Below are 21,567 nucleotides of genomic sequence, written 5' to 3' on the forward strand. Positions count from 1 at the left end.
AGGTTCCATAATCTGCTTTTATAGGCAAGATTTTTGATAAAAATTTTAAATTTTGAAAAATGATGAGAAAAGGAAAAAAAAGGTAAATGAGAGCAAGAGGAGGGAAAAAAAGAAAAAGAAAAGGAAGGGAAGGGAAAAATAAAAGAAAGAAGGACATATAAAAATTTAGATGCGCATTCTTAATGCCGAGGCGGCTTGCCGCCGAGGCGCGATTTTTTTAGGCCTCTACGGTAACCCGGCAATGTTTTTTTAAATCTTGTACAGCCCTATATATACATATATAATATATATACATATATAAAATATATAACATATATAAATATATACATATATAAATATATACATATATAAATAATACATATATAAATATATACATATATAAATATATACATATATAAATATATACATAAAATATATACATATATAAATATATACATATATACCCAGATTTTCCTTACTTTTACCACTTCCCCATGTAATTTCTGGGGAAAACGATAATTCATTTTTTTTATGGATGAATAGATCATTTTCCTAGAAAGGACCTCATATCTCTGGCTAAAAAGAGTGTCAGATCCTAAATAGGTTATTGATCTAGTGTACAAATCCAATAAAAAGCCTATTTTTTTGGCTTTTTTGGTGCTCATTTTTTCGAAGATCTACATGAATATGGGGAAACCATGGATTTTTTTGGTTAACCCACATCTTCATGTAGTCTGGACTATCTTTCCTCGAAGGACTCTTTACGGGTGTAAAAACTCATAAAGTTCTCAAAAGATTCATTCTCGATCTCCATGCTGAAAGAATTTACAATAAAAAAGAGATCTACACATCAAACTACAGCCATAAATGAACTGAACCCCTAAAGCTCAGCTCTTAGTTTATCAAAAACGTCGAAATCCTTCTCATTGCAATCAAATTTTCTCAATAACTCATAAGAAAAATCGAATTTTGATTAACCGATGTTATAGGTATCACAAATACTACAAACTTGAGCAATATCGAAATTGCCAGCAAAAGTTTGAAATTGCATTGCTCATATTTGTTTTGTAAACTAAAAATCTGCTTATATTATTCATTAATTTTTATATATTATTCATATACTTTAATAAAAACCAATACTATTTCACCTTAAAAATGAATTTCATAAGTCAAATATTATTTTTTGAAAATGTATCAAATTTCGATTAAAACAACATGAGAATAAAATTTACGCAAAATTATTTTAAAAAATGGTTTTAAAAATTTACAATTGATGAAGAATAAGATTGCAAGAAGTTTTGAAGTTTAATTTTAAGAAAAAAAATTCGGATATTATTCATGGATCTAAGTAATCTGATATTTGAGTATCGGCACTATGCATAAAACATATATTTATAGTTTTTTTGGAGTTTTATGATTTTAAATATATTCAAATTTGGCAATCCAATAGATTTTTAAAAAATAGGTAAATAAAAATAGATTACATATGCAGCAGATTTAGAACATGAAACAAATCTTATAGTGACCTAAAAAAAATTCATGATCCAAAAAAGAAAAAAATTGGCTAAATGGGAATCAAACCTTAGCATAATAAATCATTATGTCGGATGTTTCCACTACACTACACAAGCAATTCGAAAAGTACCCTTGGTGGTTCTATTTAATAGCTACTCCCAACGATAGGCGGTGTCCCCAGCTTTAGAGAGGTGGTAAAAGTAAGGCAAATCTGGGTAAATATATACATATATAAATATATACATATATAAATATATACATATTATAATATATACATATATAAATATATACATATATAATATATACATATATAAATATATACATATATTAAATATATACATATATAAAATATATACATATATAAATATATACATATTATAAATATATACATATATAAATATTATACATATATAAATATATACATATATAATATATACATATATAAATATATACATATATAAATATATACATATATAAATATATACAATATAAATATATACATATATAATATATATTACATATATAAATATACATATATAAATATATAACATATATAAATATATACATATATAAATATATACATATATAAATATATACATATATAAATATATACATATATAAATATATACATATAAATATATAACATATATAAATATACATATATAAATATCATAATATATAATAATATATAAATATATACATATATAAATATATACATATATAATATATATATATAAATATACATATAAAATATATACATATATAAATAATACATATATAAATATATACATATATAATATATACATATATAAATATATAATATATAAATATATACATATATAAATATATACATATATAAATATATACATATATAAATATATACATATATAATAATAATATATAAATATATACATATATAATATATACATATATAAAATATATACATATATAATATATACATATATAAATATATACATATATATATAATAATAATAGGGTGTCCAAAGGTGTGTTTAGCACAAACCTGAATACTGCGAATAGAAATAAACAAGTTACATATATATAAAGTTTATTTAAATATAATCACCATTGGATTCAATCACGCGTTCGCAGCGATCGATCCAGGCTTGAAAGACACGCTTTAAATCATCATGAGAAAATTGCTCAAATTGCTCTCTTACAAAATTAAGATCATCTGGACTCGCGAATTCGCGTCCTTCAGCTCTCTTTTTTAGCGTGCCGAATAAATAAAAGTCAGAGGGTGCAATATCAGGTGAATAAATTGGTTTGGAACAACTTTGACATTGTTTTCCACCAAGTAATTCATTACCTTATGACTTTTGTGAACTCTTGATTATCAAAATGAATGCAAACTTTTGTTTTTGTTGTTTGGATTCTCAAAACTCATCAGAATGATAATTTGAGTAAGAACATTGTCAATTAGATACTGAGCATTCATCGTATTAGGTTTTTGAAGAATATCAATTGCGATGATGCCATTCACGCCCCAAAAAACCGAAACATCATCATTGGTGTGTCAATTTTTTTCTTCGGGAATGTTTGCGGATTTTCATCCTTCGGGATCCACATGATTTTGGCTTCTGTTGCATATTGAAACCAAGACTCGTCCCCTGTTACTAAAAAGCGAAACTTCTTGATTGATACGCCACCAATATAGAGAGGAGCTCTTTCGAAGATTGGACTCTAGATTTTTTTTGAAACTGAATTAAGGTTGTGCGGAACCCACGTGTATACTCTAGTTTGTAGTTCAAATAATTGTGCAGATAATAACTGACTGTTGTACGTGGTATCTTTGTCATCTCCTCTATCCTTCTGAGTGATGCTCTTGGGTCTTCATCTAGCGCTTGAGAATTGCTTTGATTTTTCTTTGATCCGGCGATTTTTTGTCAATTTTTATGATGGGCGCCTTTTTGTTCATGAAGTGATACATCCTAACATGATACGTTACAGTGGAATAGCTAGGAGCATCCATACCGAAGCATTTTACCAATGTCTCGTAGATTTTTTTACAGTCTTTGCATTTTTTTGCAAGAGCGAGGATGTTTTCTTTATGATTCATTAAAAAAATGAAAAAAATCCCGCCATAATTTCCCGCGAAACCGCCTCTTGTCTCAAAATTCATTATATCCTGCATGGCGCCAAAATACAACATACTCATCATATACATATATTCATATTTTTTATTATATATTTATAATCAGCATATATCTCCTTTAATAGTCTCATAGAGAGCGCTGTGCTAAACGCACCTTTGGACACCCTATATATACATATATAAATATATACATATATAAATATATACATATATAAATATATACATATATAAATATATACATATATATAATATATAATACATATATAAATATATACATATATAAATATATACATATATATAAATATATACATATATAAATATATACATATATAAATATATACATATAAAAATATATACATATATATAATATATACATATATAAATATATACATATATAAAATATACAATATATAAATATATACATATATAATATATAATACATATATAAAATATATACATATATAAATATATACATATATAAATATATACATATATAAATAATATACATATATAAATATATACATATTATAAAATATATACATATATAAAATATTATATCATATATAAATACTATACATATATTAAATATATACATATATAATATAACATATATAAATATATACATATATTATAAATATATACATATATAAATATTATACATATATAAATAATATATACATATATAAATATACATATATAAATATATACATATATAAATATATACATATTAAAATATTATACATATATAAATATATACATATATAAATATATACATATATAAATATACATATATAAATATATACATATATAAATATATACATATATAAATATATACATATATAAATATTACATATATAAAATATATAAATATATACAATAATATAAATATATACAATATAAATATATAAATATATACATATAAAATATATACATATATAAATATATACATATATAAATATACATATATATATTAAATATATAATAAAAAATTATAATCAAAAAATAGTGTTTGGAAATTTAAGGTTAAGTGTCACTTTTTCGTAAATTCTACCACACTCCCTCAAGGTTACTACCCACCACAAGGCTTCCCGAACTACCCTCCTCAGCCTATGCCTTACTGCCCCAACCCTTGGTTGTTCCAGCAAGCTCCACCCCAGCAATTCCAATTCCAATCTCAGTCCAAGAGAGACAAGACTTCGAAGAAGGTCTGAACCGCTTACGCAAAGAGTATGCTACAGCTCCAATTGAGAGAAAGTTTTCCCGGACCAAAAAATATAATTTAGGTGAAGAGGTTAGATCTCACCTCTTTTTTCACCTGTTTTTTCACCCTCTTGAATTTTCATGAATTTTATATATTAATGTTTTTCGTTAAGCCACTTTGTGCCGTCAGTCAGTCAGTTTAGGAAAGACTTTAGAAAGTTGTTGGAAATAAGTCCTGGGAAAGTATTATAAGGCATTTTGTGAAGAATATAGCAACGCCGGGAATTCGGACTTTGCTTTTTATACAAAATTCATGCAGGAAATTCTTGAGTTTTGGTTGAAAGAATACGGCGGAGCCAAAAGTGGCTCGACCTCAAAACAAGCGTTTTATGAGCTTACAAAGGGTGTTATGAATGAATTCAAAGGTATTTACATACATCCTGACCTCGTTCATTTTGTTGCTGAATTCAGCAAAAATAATGTTTAGGGTAGATGGTTAGATCTACCCCGTTTTCTACCCTCATTTCTACCATCGTAGAAAACTCATGAAAACAATTTATTTTTGACACTTTCACAAAAAACATAAAAAATAAAGTTAGTTTTTTTAAAAAAATATTTTTTATTTTTATTGTAAGAACATGTTAGCAACAACTTTACCAAACTCTTTAGTTATGAACCCAACTTCAATGTTAGTAGATACGTCAAAAACTATTCCAGATTCGTTTGATTTCGAAACAACAATCCAGAAGATAAAGCAAGAACTTCTCCAAGGAGATTTAGATTGCACTGCAAAAGATGAAACAAATGAACAATATCTTTATGAAATGCAGGATATTATTGACCATCTACCTAAACTTCCTGAAATACAACAACAAAAGCTTACTATTCCAGAATTGAGAAATTGAAGTCAGACCAACCGACTCAGTTGAAATTAAGAAGTTCATACGTAAGGTTAACTATGAGTTTTCTTGGATTTCATTGCAACCACAAAGTCATGGACAAAGACTGCGATTATGGTATATAAGAAGTTTCTGACATATATAAATCTGAAGAATTTAAGGACCTACGACAACTTTGTTTCGTTAGTTGCTGAATGTGTATGGCAGATAAGAGATAAAGATAAAAGATGTAAAATATGGAACGAACAAATCAGACCTGCATGTTTTGAATTTAAAGGACCATTGACGCTATAGTTGTACTTGCAGGACAATTTCAATGTACAATGCTAAAATGAACCCACAATGTTCAAATGTAAAGCAGCAATAAGGAAATATAACTATTCTGTCAAAGAGATAGAACGTATGCGAAAACGACTATGCTGACTTAAAGAAAGAAGCAGAGAAACCAGCAGAAAAACAAAATGAGACATATTGGCATTTCTAAACAAAAACTATCCAACAGCTGACGATTTCCTTCTTCAGATGTCAAGAAGAAATATAAAAGATACATTCAATATTGTGAAAAACTTTTGACATACTGACAGAGGAAATCGAAGCCAAAATTGTTTAGAGATAATTTCACGAATTCACAATGTTTACATGTAAAACGCTTATAAAAACTTTATGGGAGAAAAAGGGTAGAAAAGGGTAGTATACCCTTCTACCCTAAATTTTATTTTTGCCGAATTCTGTATAAAATTCTGAGTAAAATGACATATGGAACACATACTTTTCAGTAAGGACATATGAGGTTAAAAAAAGAGGTGAAAAAAGAGGTGAGATCTCACCTCTTCACCTAAAATATATTTTTGCTGAAAAAATGGACCAAATTTCATTATATAACTTTAATTTTTGACGAAGTGCAACAATGACGATTTACACTTCGTCAAAAAAAATCCCGAAATCATATTTATACAAAATAAATAAATAAAGTTAGTTTTATTTTATTTATTTTTTATTTTGTATGTAAAGACAGTAATGTCAACAACAGAGAACACAACAACAGTTATTAGTCCATTGAAGCTATAATGAAGAATACGAGTGGGTTCAGTTTACAAACAAACTCCGTCTCATTCGTTCGTCAAAGACGAATATGTACCAAAATGCAACAAGTATTTTGACAGCATGTTTTGCCCAGATACTAAGAAAACCACAAGACTGGTTTAGAACCAAAGCACTATTGAACTATTAAATGAAGCTGAAAATTCGACTACGGATTTTTTCGTAGTCGCAAAAACTCGAGTAAGTAAAAAACCCCAGTCGCCAAAACTCTATTGAAATCGTGGATAAAATTGCACTCGTTAGTTTGCTTGTAAATTTAGAAACAACTCTTCAAGCTTTTCAAGAAAAAATAAACGATATCTATCTCGAATATGCAAACCAGTATAACATTGACGAAGGAGAGTACCATCTCGATATTGTTTATGACAGGAAAAATGCAACTGTTAAAATCAATAGAATAGAAGACCTTGGAGAAAACGTTTATATTTCTACAAAATATAACAACTTGGCATGGTATAGGTTTTTGAGGATGTTAAATCAGCCTGCAGCATATCCAGTACACCCGAACTTTTATGAAGTCGAAAACCCTAATGGAACATATGAAAATGTTTTCGACTCAGATGCTATTATAGTTCATGCTTCATTTTCTGGTGCACAAAACTCTTTTTTATGCTTGGCAAATGACTTTTACGAAAAACCTACAAAGCTATATGAACCGCCGAGTGGAAGTATTTCAGACTTTCAAGTATGGTTTACTACAGATGGAAGAAAGAGAATAATTCCATTATACCATGCGTTTTACTTAGAACTTAGTTTCATATACAACTACTATCGAACGGTAAAAATATAATTTTTTAATACGGTTGAGGTGTTGGATTTGGTTGCCAACTAGACTGTGGTGCAGGTTCAGGCTGTTGTATAACAGGAGCTTGTTCTTCTGGTTCAGGGTCTTTAGGTATAATACCAACGAACTGACCTACTCTTTTACCAATATTTTTGACACCGTTCCAAATTCCTCTTCCGACAGATTTTATTCCATTCCATATACCTCTTCCAACATTTCGAAAGAAGTTTCCTATTCTTCCAAAGAAACCCATTTTACTATATGTAAAAATCTAATGTCCGCCTAGTCTTTTACGTTTCCTGTTGAGTTCCATAGCATTCTTTAACTGGAGCTCATACATTCTGTTTCTCCTCTGGTAGAAAACATATTCTGGGTCAACTCCTGTGTTCGCGTCATCTGCATAGAGTTGTTTATATCCCACTTCAGGGTTTGTATAAAACTCTTTCCATCTCATATTTGCATACCATGGTGGCAAACCTAACGCAGCGTCATTTGACATGGCAGTTTGCATTTGTACATCTGTTGGCACTTGACCATAGTTTGCCATTGCAGTTTGTATTCTAACTTCATTTGGAATATTCTCTGGGTTTGGTTGTCCAGGTTGCTGTGCATTCGCTAAGTTCTGTGCGTCCATTTAATATTAGATAAAAATATCTCTTACGAGTACATATGCTGAACATTTGCAGACATTGGTTCATCTTCATATTCTCTATATCTTTCTGCCACGTCAAATAAATAAATGACACAGTGGAAAAAACCTAAAACAAGTAGTCCTATTTCAAACCACATTTACTTACCAATAAAATTTCTTTGTTATGACACTTTCTCCGGTTTATAGGACCTCTCTCATATTCTATCTTGTCATATCTAAACTCATAGTCATGTATGTCCTCTAACCATCTCATAACGGTTTCCAAACCACTTTTATCGGATGTAAAGTAAAAGCATGGATGGTTATGTAAAACGTCTAAAGTTTCTAAAGAGTCTCTCAAAGTCCAGTCTACTTGGTATTGAAAATCCCATGTGTTATAGAACGGCGGGTCCACTATAAAGAAAACATTTTCCTTGTCTTTATATTTTTCATACAACTCTGTCCAACGACATCTCACAAACTCTATACCCTCAATATATTTTTCTATGTTCTTTTTGAAAACATTTTTATAGTTAAGATATAAAACTTTTGACATAAGTGTTTCAATGTCATGAACTCTTATAGAACCACTATATAATAGTCTAGCAGATATACTATCCCAGTCAATATATTCTGCTTTTTTCAAAACCTCTCTCACAATATTTTTCTTATCTAATGGTATACTTTCCATCTTGCCTATAGGTATCTTTTCTTTTAACTCTTTCAATATATTGTTTGTGTCTGGTATATGTTTGAGACGGTTCATATAGTTGTCGAAGTCATTGCATATAATCTTTGAGTCTGGGAATATTGTATGGCACAAATGGGACATATAGAAACTTCCACCGAACAAATCTACAAATGTTAGACCATTCGGTAGTTTCTTAAGTTCTCTCAATAGAATATCTTTACATCTACTCTTATTTCCAAAGAACGGTAACGGTGGTTTTGTAAAATTCATTTATATATAATAATAAAAATGTTTTTTCCTGAAAAGTGACAGAAAACTGACAAAACATGAAAACTACTCGGTCAAAGTCTTGTCAGTTTTGTAAAATAACCGTCCTATCTTGTTTTAAAATGGAGAAAAGGCTTCTCAAAGTATACTTCCTTGGAACGCCCGTAACTTTTCCTGTAGCGACGATAGACCCTTACTTGTCCGGACATAGTTATACTATTTTGAGTGTTCTACAAAAAAAAGTCAACAGCGACGACTCTCAAAAATTTTTATGGGCTAGAAGGGGCGCAGCCCCTGGAAAGCCCCCTATACCCAAAAAAACTTCATTTATACTAAACATCTTCGGGGCTAGAGGGCACGAAGTGCCTGGAAGCCCCACTACCTTTTTTTTTTTTTTTTTATTCGAGTGACAATAACTCATAGATAAATAATCAAGTATCAGTATGAGATGGGAATTACTCTGCCAAAATTTTTGATCGAATTTGTTTAATAATTTATACGTGATTAAATGAAAATGCATACAACTTTGTGAGAGAGGCGTACAAAATAAAAAATATTAAACTTCGAAAAATATATTTATTTCTTCCTTTCACAAATAAAAATCAAAAAACAATCGCGATCATTTATTTCAAAAGTTTTTTTCTGAGCCTTAGCAATTTCTTTTTGTTTGAGTGATTAATGGACATCCCTATCTTAATTCGCGAATCAAGTGGAACTGTTTCTGCTGAAGATGCACAAAACTACCTTACAAAACTCAGTGATTTCATTCTTGGCAACAATTTTTCTAAATTAGCCACAAATTCTCTAGAACCAGCATTCTCTGACATCTGGATGTCTTTATTTACATGTGTTTCCCAAAAAAATGTCGCATTAGCTACAAAATCTTCAAAAACCTTAAGTTTATTTTTGAATTATTGCTCTCCATTTTATCTGGATCAGCTAAACAATTCACTCATCAGTGTCTTGAACAAACAAACCATTTGATACACATGTTTATCCTTATATTGCAGCTTCTTTTGTTCATTTACTTAACCAAATTTCTCTTCCATTCAAACAACAATTCATTCATTACGTAGACTTCGCGAAGTATTTCACTTTTAATGATGCAAAATCTTTTGAAAATATCCCTTTACTTATTTCCAGATTAGATTCTCCACCAAAAGACTGGCTTAAGCGCCTGATTGACCTTTATATGAAGACATACAAGAAAGAATATAGCATCCATTTCATGAGGGCTCTCACAGAAGTCATCAAACACTCTCCACAAAATTTAATGCAACATTTTCTATCAATATTCGACCAATCATCATCAGAAAACATCGAAATTATCGGATTCATATTGAATACGATTCCTGTTTCTCAATTATCCTGCGATTTTACGAAAATTGCCAATCAATGTCTCGAATTACTTCAAAACTACACAGCAAATGCTACTATCGAGAATGTATTGGCCATTATCTCAAAGATAGGCGGCGAATTAAAGGTAGGAGATGAAAAAACAACGATAACCTTCAAAGATGTTTCAATTGACATCGATTTTTCAACGTTATCGTCCAAAATATCGAGCAACAAGTTCTCTCTTCAGTTCGAACTCATCAGTATCAAGCCACAAGACGGTTCTCTTGTTATTCAGCAGAAAGCAGAAACAATTTCGAAATTTGTTGAAAGTTATGACCCAGAACTTGTTGTAGATATGTACGAAAGGTACTCCAATGACAGTTATAGCGATAAAATGTCCGGAATCATCAGATCTCTCGCTAATTGTTCAAATTATTTGTTGTCAAAGTCAGAAAAGTTCAAATTGACACTGCGAAAGTATTGTTTCTCCAACATAAAAACAATTTACCACGCAGCAGATGTCTCTTTGATCTTTTCTCAGCTTGATTATTCTTTATGTATCAAAAAATGCGGAAAAGGGTTCATAAATGATACATTACTACAACTCTATTCGTTCCTTTCTTACAAGAACCCTAAGATAAACCAAAATGCAATGCTTGCTTTGAAACAAATCAAAATTGAAGATTTTCATTTCCTAAATTTGGACTTTTTCGATGAATTCTACCGTACAGCCTTTTTCTTGAAGTCAATTAAGTCAAAAGATCCACTCCATTCCGTTCTTTTCCAAGAGAATTTAATTGGAGAATCAGATCTTGACATTATTACCTTGATTTTCAAGTATTTGGCCTCTTTGTCGATCAAAGATAACAAGAACATTCTTTATTCCACAATAAAAATAGCAGAGGACGTAATAATTGCTACATTAAACATTTTTAGGGACGCACAAGTACATTCAAGGTTTATGGATGCCATGCAAGCAAGATCCAGCCAATTATCAGTCGATGTAGTTGCAGATACCACGAAATTCTTTGAACCAGCGCAATCAGCAATAAAATTTTTGGCAAATGAGCATATTGTTGTTCCGCAGAGTGTAATTAACTCATTTACAACATTATTCTCACTGATGCCACGTCAAATTTCCTATTTATTGCTGAAACATCCACAATTATTATTAAATATCTCAATAGAGAACAATTTAAAGAACTGTGGAGACATAATTGCTCATTCCAGGATCTGCGAAGCCATTGTCTCTAACAATGAGATCAATACAACAGAGAATCCATGGTTATCTTTCGAACACGTAATTGCAAGCCAAGTCCTTGTTTGGCCGAGTGAAATTCCGCTCAGAAAACTCGGGCCATTTGCCAAACTGATCGGAAAAACTCTTAAAGGAGCAATTCCTATTGTAAAAGAGTTTGAAAGCCATTTGACCAACGAAGAGAAGGAAGATTTGTACGGATCTACAAGGTACGTCCACGAAGAACCTTACGAACCTAAGTTTGACATCAAATCTCCGCCAGAAAATAATAATGAATTTGCATTTAAGGCTTTGGAAGATGGGGACTCAAGAAAAATCATGTTACTTATGAATAGAATAGAGAACTGGAGAGTTCCTCTCAATTTCGATTCAAATCTTTTTATTCAATATCAAAATTTGATTTCGAAGTACGTAGAAGTAGAAATCAATGATATTCAAGAAGCCATCAATCTTTCGAGTACAAACAAGAGAAATCAGGCCATAAAATTCCTCCAAAACAAAGATGAAGATATTTGGCAAAGAATCAAATCAGATCCTGATTTAATTACTAACATCATGTATTACATACCAGAAAGTACTGATTTCAAAGAGTTTTGGACGAGAAAAGCAATTGATTCTCTTGAATCAGTAGATTTCGAAAAGAAATACAACGATCTTCTCAGAATCATTGGAATGCTTCAACAGAATTTAACTGGAGATGATATTGTCAACATCTGCAGTTTTATCAATAAATCTCTTGATTCCCTCAATTTGGTTGAAGCTGTTTATTGTTTAAGGTCAATCGACGAAACATGCGGCACAAACAAGTTTGTTCACTTTGTTTTGGATAAAATTCAGAACCAATTGAGCGAAATTGACTTTTACAAGAAATTGGTCAAAGCAAGAAAACAAAAATGAAATCATTTTTATATATATTGTTGATAAATATTTTACTATCATTTCTATTTGTTATTGTCTTTTACTTCAAGCCAAAATATATTTTACATTGAAGATGAAATCCTCTTGCAATCGATTATTTTTGATTCAAATGTGAATTACACTTTTTTGACATTGTTTAGGGTCCATTCGTATCACTATGCTTTTCAAATTGGATACCATAGGCATTCAAAAAAATACCCAAGCTTTTAGAATATGGAAAACTTATTTTTATAGTCTAAAAAATGTTCATTCTCATTAAGTTTAAGCAGAGATTTTGACATTTATTGTAATGCTACATCTCTTTTTCAATAAGCCTGTAGAAGCGGTATAGTAGTTTCAAAATCTCAGGGTCCAAAACTCCAGAAAAATTTTTGACCCGAGATTTTGCAAATATTAAATATTTTTGAGTCCTGTTTTCAGAATCTTGCATGTATTTTGATATCATGTTTGGAAATGCAGAATATTTCTTTGCTGCTTTGTTAAATAGTGATATTCTCCTTATAAATCTGACAATATTTTGAAATAAAACAAATCATCCAAAAGTGACAAAAATGAATTGATATCAACATCATTTATCCTAAAAGAAATGGAGATTTTGATGGTATCACGAGGGCACATCCTAAACATTTTAGTTATACATGTGATTCCACTACTCAAGATGCTTATCGCATCAGTAATTTATTTAATCAAAGTATTGATAGTGTCTGGTGCGGAGAAAATAAACCCAAACAAGGCTTTACTATTGTACTTCTTAGATCATCGATCTATTTCACCAATTACACACTAACTAATCGAGATTATGAAAATAAATATTTTGCCAGAAGCTGGCAAGTCTCTTGCTTCAATGAGAATTGGAAAGTTATTGACGATGTCCAAAATTCGAATAGATTAAACGGATATTTTAACTCTGAAACATTCATCATAAGCAATCCCCAAGAATGCTATGCCATTAACTTTCAGAATATGGGGAAAACTGTTTATGGTGGCTATATATGGTGCTTGAACCACGCTGAAATTTTTGGAGATTTACGAATCTTCAGTAAAGATTTTTGCTTATATTGCTCTAGAAAATGCACCAATCCATATCTAAATTTGCTCATTCCAATGCTTTATATTATTATCTCATCATAAAAAATTAAATTTAATAAAACTTTTCTCTACCTTGCCCCTTTTCAAATTATCACATATTTACATATATTTGATTATGAGAAAATCCTATTTTATTAATCAAAATTTCATATCAATTTCGAAACAAATACTATAGACAAAATACCAGCTTCCATATAAACACATTAACGTATATTATCATATTTGATGAGATTTTGTTAAATCTAAAAAAAATCATCAAATATTATAATATTATTCATGAGAAATAAGGATATATATAAAATCTATTATGGTATATGTATATAGCTCATGAAATAGTAAATATTATAGCTTCATATCAAGTGAATTATTATAATTTTGGCATATATTTGTTAGATTACGGCCAAATTCAAAGAATCTCAGAAGAAATGTATCCTGTGTTATTAGAAACATATCATATGACTCAATGTAGTATAATTCCAAAAGAATATATATTATGAAGCCTAAAAAAGGTATTATATGGTCGGATTGATATAAAAATCATAAAGAAGTCGCAAAAAACTCTATATATTTAATTACATAAATTCTACCTTCAATCTGACTCAGAATAATAATCTTCTGAGTCTGAAGAATAGTCATTCATAGAATTAACTTGCCTGGCTCCTTTTATGATTGGTGTATCAATAGACTTTAAGTCACCGACCGATAATGAAATGACCATGAGTGATTTATTGGATTTGATGGGTGTCGATACTTTCTTTATATTCGGAAGCTCATAAACAAACTTGCTTAGTGTAGTATGTGTGTTTTGCTCTTTAATAAAAATGAAAATTTGGATTTGCTATTGTTGGTATTGTTCTTTTCTGTATTATTGTTATTATTGAGTTGGATAGGCTTCGGTGGTATATATTCAAAGTTATTATGCTCATTATTTTTTTCATATTTTGTTTTCTTCTTCGACTCCTTGAAGCACGAGATACTTAAATTATCGAACGATAGTGATGTAGGGCAGAAGCGTGCTAACTGTGCTGCAATTAATACGCTATCTAACTCGGGTTCAGGTATTTTAGTCGAGGCCATCGTGGTTCGATGTGGTCGGCCAAAATCAAAAAGACAATATTGATCGATTTTATGGAAAATAGCTGTACCATATAATAACATAAAGGAAAACTGAACTTAAAAACTCAGAATCAAAATTTTAAGAATTTGAAAAAATGAATCTTGATATTATTGCATTATATGAAATAAATTTAATATACATTAGAATAGTATATCAATTTTCTACGGTATTAAATAGTATTTATAAAAGCTTTAAATATCCCGCTTTTCTAAATCATTATATAATATCACATAAATGAATATCATTTAGCATAGCATGAGCCAGATAAAGTCTTTATCAGCTTATTTGCAATAAATTTGAAAAATAAAACATTTTGATGCAAAAATAGTTAATTTCAGTAAATAAAACATATTTAATTCTATATATTATATGTATTAAAACATATTTGTGGCAGCAAAAGACATGTACATTGATGATGCAACTAAGATCTTTCTTGGTTTTCGATTATTTTCTGGAACTGTATCTTTCATTATTATTTGTAATACTCTAGCAGAACCGTCTCCATCGTTGTTTGTAAATCTACCATCTCTTGCAATTGGATTTGTAATGAAATGTTGGGATATATTTAAGTACCCTGACACTCCACCATGGCCACAAACTATTGGATTAGTTTTTTCACTCCCAATTCCTCCTTTTCCGCCAAACCAACCGCCACCACCCCCAGATCCTGGGGTTTTTAATGCATATCCACCATCTTCGCCTGGCATAATATTTTGGACATATAAAACAGAGTAGTCTTCTATTTGTCCATATTTTGTTACATGTAATGTGTATCCAAAACCTCCTCCATGAGAGCCATTGAAGATTCCTGCACCTCCAGCGCCTCCACCAGCAATTAAAATGTATTCACCGTCAATCATAATTGCAGTCATTCCTCCACCGCCGCCAGAATTATCTTGATTAAACCAATCACTTCCAGAACTTCCTCCATTTGGATACCCTCCTAAATTATAAGTATAGCATACACTCCTCGGTTTCTTGCCGATTATGAATTGTACTTCTGTTCTTTGAGTAAATTTTAATAAAGCTTTTACTGTTGCCCCTCGACCTCCAAATGTATAGCTAAGACAATCTTGGCATCCAATCCCGCCAGCTGCAGCATTTAAGGTAAATTCATATATCCCTATATCATAGCTTTTTGTTTCAGACTCCACTCCTTCAATTACATCTACTGGAATCCGAGCTGAAATAAAACAGAGTAATGAATGCATTTGAATCCATCGTAATTCATAATTCAAAATTAAATCTTTATTGAATATTATAAAATTCTGAAGATATTTGATAGCAATTCAATCACAATTTTGAATATGAATTGAATCGCGACTCTTTCAAATTTGCACTGAATAGAAATTATTTATATTTTATATTCTCATAGCTTTTGATTCTATTTCTATCAAGGTCGAAAATTTTGAAATCAGAGTTAATTAATTATTTGAGAAAATAAAGATCTATAAGATGGATAATTATTTTTATTTGGGATAGCTGTATCCAAAAATTTTAGAGTTTTCAGAAACTTATTTAATTTCGAACCGTCATCGATAATCATTTTTTCAATTTTATCCAATTATTCTAACTTGGTGATTTGTTGAATCTTTTACATTTAACATATGAAAATTTGAAATTAAAAAAAATTAAATTTAAAATCAAATATTTTTTACACTCACATTTTTAATGTTTTTACAGTAACATTAAGGACAATAGTCCGTTCAAAAACATTCTTGAATGGAATGTCAAAGCTTCAAAATTATAAGTTTGCACAAATGGGGCACTTATCGTGAGATACATCCTTTATCAGCGGTTCCATTAAAATTTTACTTGCAATTGAATTGATAGTAAAATTCGGGAAGTTTGCCTGTAGCTGATATTTTGACGTCTTTAATGTTATGGAATGGGCCAATTACTATTTTCATTTATTTGTTCGTTTCCTAATTTCGTTTAGCAGAATCTGTCGGCAAAAGTACCTAAAAAATAGAATTGATTCTGTCATTGAAAATATTGAAATATTTGAATTGATTTTGTACTAATTTAGAGTGGCAGTGTGAGAATTTAGTAAATTTCGTTTAAAACATGATTTTTTTTTCCGATTTGACCGAAATAAAACAATATCTACATACATAATGATAGTAAGTTGTATAAATCATATAATGTGATGTTGGATGAAGTTCAAATACTTCAATTTCTTACATTTCAAAATCAAAATTGAATTAATAAAATACACTACAATTCGAAATAAATTTAAAATGTGGTAAATCTGTACTTACAAGTTATAATTTAATTATGATATTTTTTAAAAATTAATTTTAAAATTATTTCAAAAATCAATCAGAATCGATTTATATTGCATGAATAAAACAAAAATCTATTAAGGCTCCGGTCCTGCATGATTACTGCATATAGTTAGGACGAGTGTCTAATAAGGAGTAAAAATATACCAATAGATTGCACATATACCAATATTTTGTAAAAATTAAATATTATCTATTTTAAAATTTTCGAATTTGACTATATTATCGTTTTAAACATGATATATACTAACTTTACTATTTGATATATGATAAATAATGATATTTTAAAAATTGAAAATTTGGATTTTTAAATTTGCAAAGTATATAGTATAGTAAATTCATAAATGAGTATAATGTGCCTAATTATAACAATTTTCAATCATTTGATAATTCTATGACTATGGATTTTTGTACTTCTAATTAAAATAATGTCACTTTTTAATATATTGAGTTTAAGGTTTAAATTTAATTTAAAAAATCGATTTGTTTATACATATTGGAAAGGAATTTTTTGATAATATCTTTTGTATATTAATACATTATGACTTATACTATGTCACCATAATATAAGTTCAAATTTTTATCATGCACATCAATATAAAATTGTAATTCAAAAAACACCTACTTCTATCATCAAAAATACTCTCAATTTGAAAAAATACATCAAAAATATCAAATTTGCAAACCTAATTCTTCGAAATACCGAAGAAGGTAGAATATACAAATAGTGTCGACAGAAACTATATAATTTTCTTTACAAATTGTCGAAGGGGAACTGAGAGTTTTTTCTTATACGTTGAATTATAAATCAAATTATTGAATGGATTTTTGGAAAATTGAATACTCAATTATCGAAAAACCGTTTTGACAAAAAGTGATTAATACAATATTGTTGTCTATATTAAGTAATTATCATATATGATTTTTATTATCATATCAATTAATCGTGCATGAAGTTATTCTCGACGCAAAAATCGTTTTTTATAGGGGTCTTGCAAATCTAATTCTTCTTTCATATATTTTTAGAAGCAAACTCACTATATCAAAATAAACTTTAGTTGCATTCTAACAATTTGTCGAAGGGGAACTGAGAGTTTTTTCTTTATTATCAAGATATGACAAAAAATGTTAATATACAATTTTTTAATATTCGACATATATAGCGATAATGTAACATTATATGATTTTATTATATTATGATAGCATATATAAACCTTATCATATTATTAAAACTTTCACAAATCAAAAATATCTAGATTCTGTCAAAAAGTGATTTGTCAGATTTTTTCAAAAAAACAAATTACTCATCTAGAAGAGATTGTAAATCAAGTTTACTAATAACAATATAATGTATCACTAATATGCTATAAAATGTCGTGGGCTTTTTTGATTATAAATAGTTTTACCGGTCAAAGTTGAAATTTGTCAAAATACCGAATTCTCAGATAAGATGAACTATAATAGTAATACTCAGTTTAAATATACTATACTATAGTGTATTACATAATGATATTATGTACTAAAATAAAAGTATCAAAAACTCATATTGGTGGAGATATTAAAACTTTTAAAATTGAGAGGGTGGGACCGGAGCCTTAACAAAAATTATAACAAATTTGTGGCTGCAAATGACATATACATTGAGGATGCAACAAAGATCTTTCGGGGTTTGCGATTATTTTCTGGAACTGTATCCAGTACATTAACAAGAACAATATTAACTGAGCCATCTCCGTCATTATTTGTAAATCTACCATCTATTGCTGTTGGGGGTGTGAAGAAATATTGAAAAGAATTTAAATATCCTGAGGTTCCTCCACAACCACAAACTTTTGGATCAGTTTTTGGACCGCCTTTTCCTCCCATTCCTCCACGCCAGCCACCACCACCACCAGATCCTGGAGTTGCGATCCATGATTTACCTTTTCCGCCGTGTCGACTATCTTTTCGAATATATTGCACTGTTCTTTCTTCTTCTTGCTTAGATGCTAAACCTGTGACTCGCAATGTATATCCAAAACCTCCTCCATGAGATCCGTTGAAGTTTCCAGCACCTCCTGCACCTCCTCCAGCTATTAAAATGAAATTACCATCAATACTTATTGCAGTCATTCCCCCACCACCGCCCGATGCATCATTGCCCTTGAAATTGAGATCTTCACCGCTCACTCCTCCATTAGGATATCCACCTAGATTTGATATACGGCAATCTCCTATAGGCATTTTTCCGATTGTAAACGTGACATTTGTTCTATGGGTAAATTTTAATCTAGCTTTTACTTCTGCTCCATTCCCTCCATAAGTATTTTTATAACCTGATTGGCACCCACGGCCTCCAGCTGCAGCATTTAAAGTAAATTCATATATTCCGGGTTTAAATGACTTTGTGGCATCAACGACTATTGTTTTAATAAATCTTAGATTCCGCGCCGCAATAAAAAAGAGCAATGTATTCATTTATTTTGATCGTCATTCAAAATATATTTTCAATAAATAATGTGTGAAGTTAGTGTTTTATAAATATTTATATTTTAAAAAACCTTATGGATTTCTGAAGAAATTACATTGGATTCTATCAATATTGAATTCGGATTGAATTACGATTAATTCAATTTTGAAAGAATCAATATAACAAATATTATAATATCATTCATATTTAATTGGAAAAAATGTGCTATAAGATGTGAATAAAAATTTTGGAGATTTGAAAGGAAATTTTGTTGCATGCTAAGTTCGGTCAATGATAGAAATTGAGTGGAAATTAATCGTCGGGGAAGTACGATTATGTAAAGTAAAAAAATGTTGTGGGATTTTTAATATTATATATTATTTTATAATAAAATTTTTTGAGTCATTTTAAGAAGCACATATAATTTTTTGAATTTAAAAATTAAAGTAGTGTCAAACGAATTTATCACTTAATTTAATACTCAGATTTCTTAAAATTAATGAAAAAAAGGTTTTCTGAGAACTTTTGAGAATGGTTTTCAAATTCCATTATTGAAAATATATAGGTATTGTATGAAATTCAAACTCTATATTTATTAAAATTCTAAATTTTTAATAAAATAACTTTTCAGAGGAATATGATTTTGAATGGTTGATTAATAAGTATAAAAATGTCTACGATTTTAAGGAGGGAATTGTTCCTTATGAGGTATACATCATAACTATATACCTCATAAGGAACAATTCCCTCTTGATAGCTGGGAAACTTTCTCTGAATAACTTATCATTTGGAGAAAGTTCCCCAGCTATCTATTAGGAACTAAAGGCTATGAGGCACTAATATATAATCAGTGCCTCATAGCCTTTAGTTTCCTATTAAAAACGAGAAAACTTGTTCGAAATGATAAACAATTTCGAACAAGTTTTCTCATTTTAAGGAGGGAATTGTTCCTTATGAGGTATACATCATAACTATATACCTCATAAGGAACAATTCCCTCTTGATATCCTGGATATTTTTGAATATATTTTTTTAATTAAAGTTCTCAAAAGTATTATCAAAAGTGATTTTTTTAAAAATATCTCCAATTAATTAACTAATTAAAAGTATTATATTTTTAAAATTAAATAGTTTTTCAATTTTTTTGAAGGAATTGAGATACTTCCCACGACAATAAAATTGAGAGGTTTACATTATGACTGATCTTAGCATACAACAATTTATTTGATATAATATGGCCAGGTATAAATATTGCCGATATTTTTAACTTTACATAACGTATTATTATTCCATTCAGAAAATTTTATTTTATACAAAAGAAATTGTGAGGAATTACGTTAACCTTCTCACCAAAAAGGATAAATAAATCAAAGAAATCAAAAAATAAACTATCAGAAAGTATGCTATGTGACAATTAATAGACATTGTGCTTAATTCTTCAATTTTTAATTTGTAATTGAACAAATGTTTCAATTTATGAAATAAAATGATATGCATTATAAATCATTGCAGAAGAAAGAAAAATATTATTTAAAAATTTGAAATAACACTAATAAAAAATATCTTGATTTTAAAATTAATAATATTACAACATAATTTGATGGATATTAGTTATTTTGGCATATATAAAACAAAAACGATTGAAATAAATCATTTTATTACGTTAATACAAATAATTAAAACAAATTTGAGGCTGCAAAAGACATATACATTGAAGATGCGACTAAAATCTTTCTTGGCTTACGATTATTTTCTGGAACTGTATCCCTAATCACTCTAAATGTTACAATTGCAGAGCCATCCCCGTTATTGTTAGTAAACCTTCCATCTATTGCTTCTGGTTTTTTATGATAATATTGATATGCTTCAGTCCATAGTATGTGATGGTTTCAAACTAATGATATAAATCAGTTCTGTATCAACAGCTCGA

General features: G+C 29.2%; 5 protein-coding genes and 3 pseudogenes across 8 annotated transcripts, besides 4 other annotated features; 2 read left to right on the forward strand and 6 right to left on the reverse strand.

The window, feature by feature from the left end:
• The first annotated feature begins 77 nt into the window (after positions 1-77).
• Positions 78-283: a mobile genetic element.
• Positions 284-2,487: 2,204 nt separating this feature from the next.
• Positions 2,488-3,778: a mobile genetic element.
• Positions 2,568-3,682, reverse strand: TVAGG3_1005800 (annotated as a pseudogene). Its single transcript has one exon. A coding segment is annotated over exon 1 (1,115 nt).
• Positions 3,779-4,719: 941 nt separating the features above from the next.
• Positions 4,720-4,888, forward strand: TVAGG3_1005810 (annotated as a pseudogene). The gene has a single exon. A coding segment is annotated over exon 1 (169 nt).
• Positions 4,889-5,450: 562 nt separating this feature from the next.
• Positions 5,451-7,038: a mobile genetic element.
• Positions 7,039-7,604: 566 nt separating this feature from the next.
• TVAGG3_1005840 (serine threonine-protein phosphatase family) lies at positions 7,605-7,847 on the reverse strand (the record flags this gene model as incomplete). Its single annotated transcript, XM_051254418.1, has 1 exon — positions 7,605-7,847. One exon carries the CDS (start codon positions 7,845-7,847, stop codon positions 7,605-7,607), a length of 243 nt encoding a protein of 80 aa, XP_051079992.1.
• An 18-nt stretch (positions 7,848-7,865) lies between these two features.
• TVAGG3_1005850 (uncharacterized protein) lies at positions 7,866-8,228 on the reverse strand (the record flags this gene model as incomplete). Its single annotated transcript, XM_051254419.1, has 1 exon — positions 7,866-8,228. The coding sequence occupies one exon, from the start codon at positions 8,226-8,228 to the stop codon at positions 7,866-7,868; it is 363 nt and encodes a 120-aa protein (XP_051079993.1).
• A 1,616-nt stretch (positions 8,229-9,844) lies between these two features.
• TVAGG3_1005860 (uncharacterized protein) lies at positions 9,845-12,900 on the forward strand (the record flags this gene model as incomplete). Its single annotated transcript, XM_001276840.2, has 1 exon — positions 12,335-12,676. The coding sequence occupies one exon, from the start codon at positions 12,335-12,337 to the stop codon at positions 12,674-12,676; it is 342 nt and encodes a 113-aa protein (XP_001276841.1).
• A 1,437-nt stretch (positions 12,901-14,337) lies between these two features.
• TVAGG3_1005870 lies at positions 14,338-14,882 on the reverse strand (annotated as a pseudogene). The gene has a single exon: positions 14,376-14,863. A coding segment is annotated over exon 1 (488 nt).
• Positions 14,883-14,966: 84 nt separating this feature from the next.
• On the reverse strand, positions 14,967-16,177 carry TVAGG3_1005880 (glycine-rich protein family; the record flags this gene model as incomplete). Its single annotated transcript, XM_001322477.2, has 1 exon — positions 15,278-16,114. The coding sequence occupies one exon, from the start codon at positions 16,112-16,114 to the stop codon at positions 15,278-15,280; it is 837 nt and encodes a 278-aa protein (XP_001322512.1).
• A 1,092-nt stretch (positions 16,178-17,269) lies between these two features.
• Positions 17,270-18,783: a mobile genetic element.
• Positions 18,784-18,793: 10 nt separating this feature from the next.
• TVAGG3_1005900 (glycine-rich protein family) lies at positions 18,794-19,645 on the reverse strand (the record flags this gene model as incomplete). The annotated part of the gene is made up of 1 exon (XM_001322478.2): positions 18,794-19,645. The coding sequence occupies one exon, from the start codon at positions 19,643-19,645 to the stop codon at positions 18,794-18,796; it is 852 nt and encodes a 283-aa protein (XP_001322513.1).
• Between the last annotated feature and the right edge of the window lie 1,922 nt (positions 19,646-21,567).

The sequence above is a fragment of the Trichomonas vaginalis genome, chromosome I (assembly GCF_026262505.1).
Source record: "Trichomonas vaginalis G3 chromosome I, whole genome shotgun sequence".
In the NCBI taxonomy this organism is placed as follows: domain Eukaryota; phylum Parabasalia; order Trichomonadida; family Trichomonadidae; genus Trichomonas; species Trichomonas vaginalis.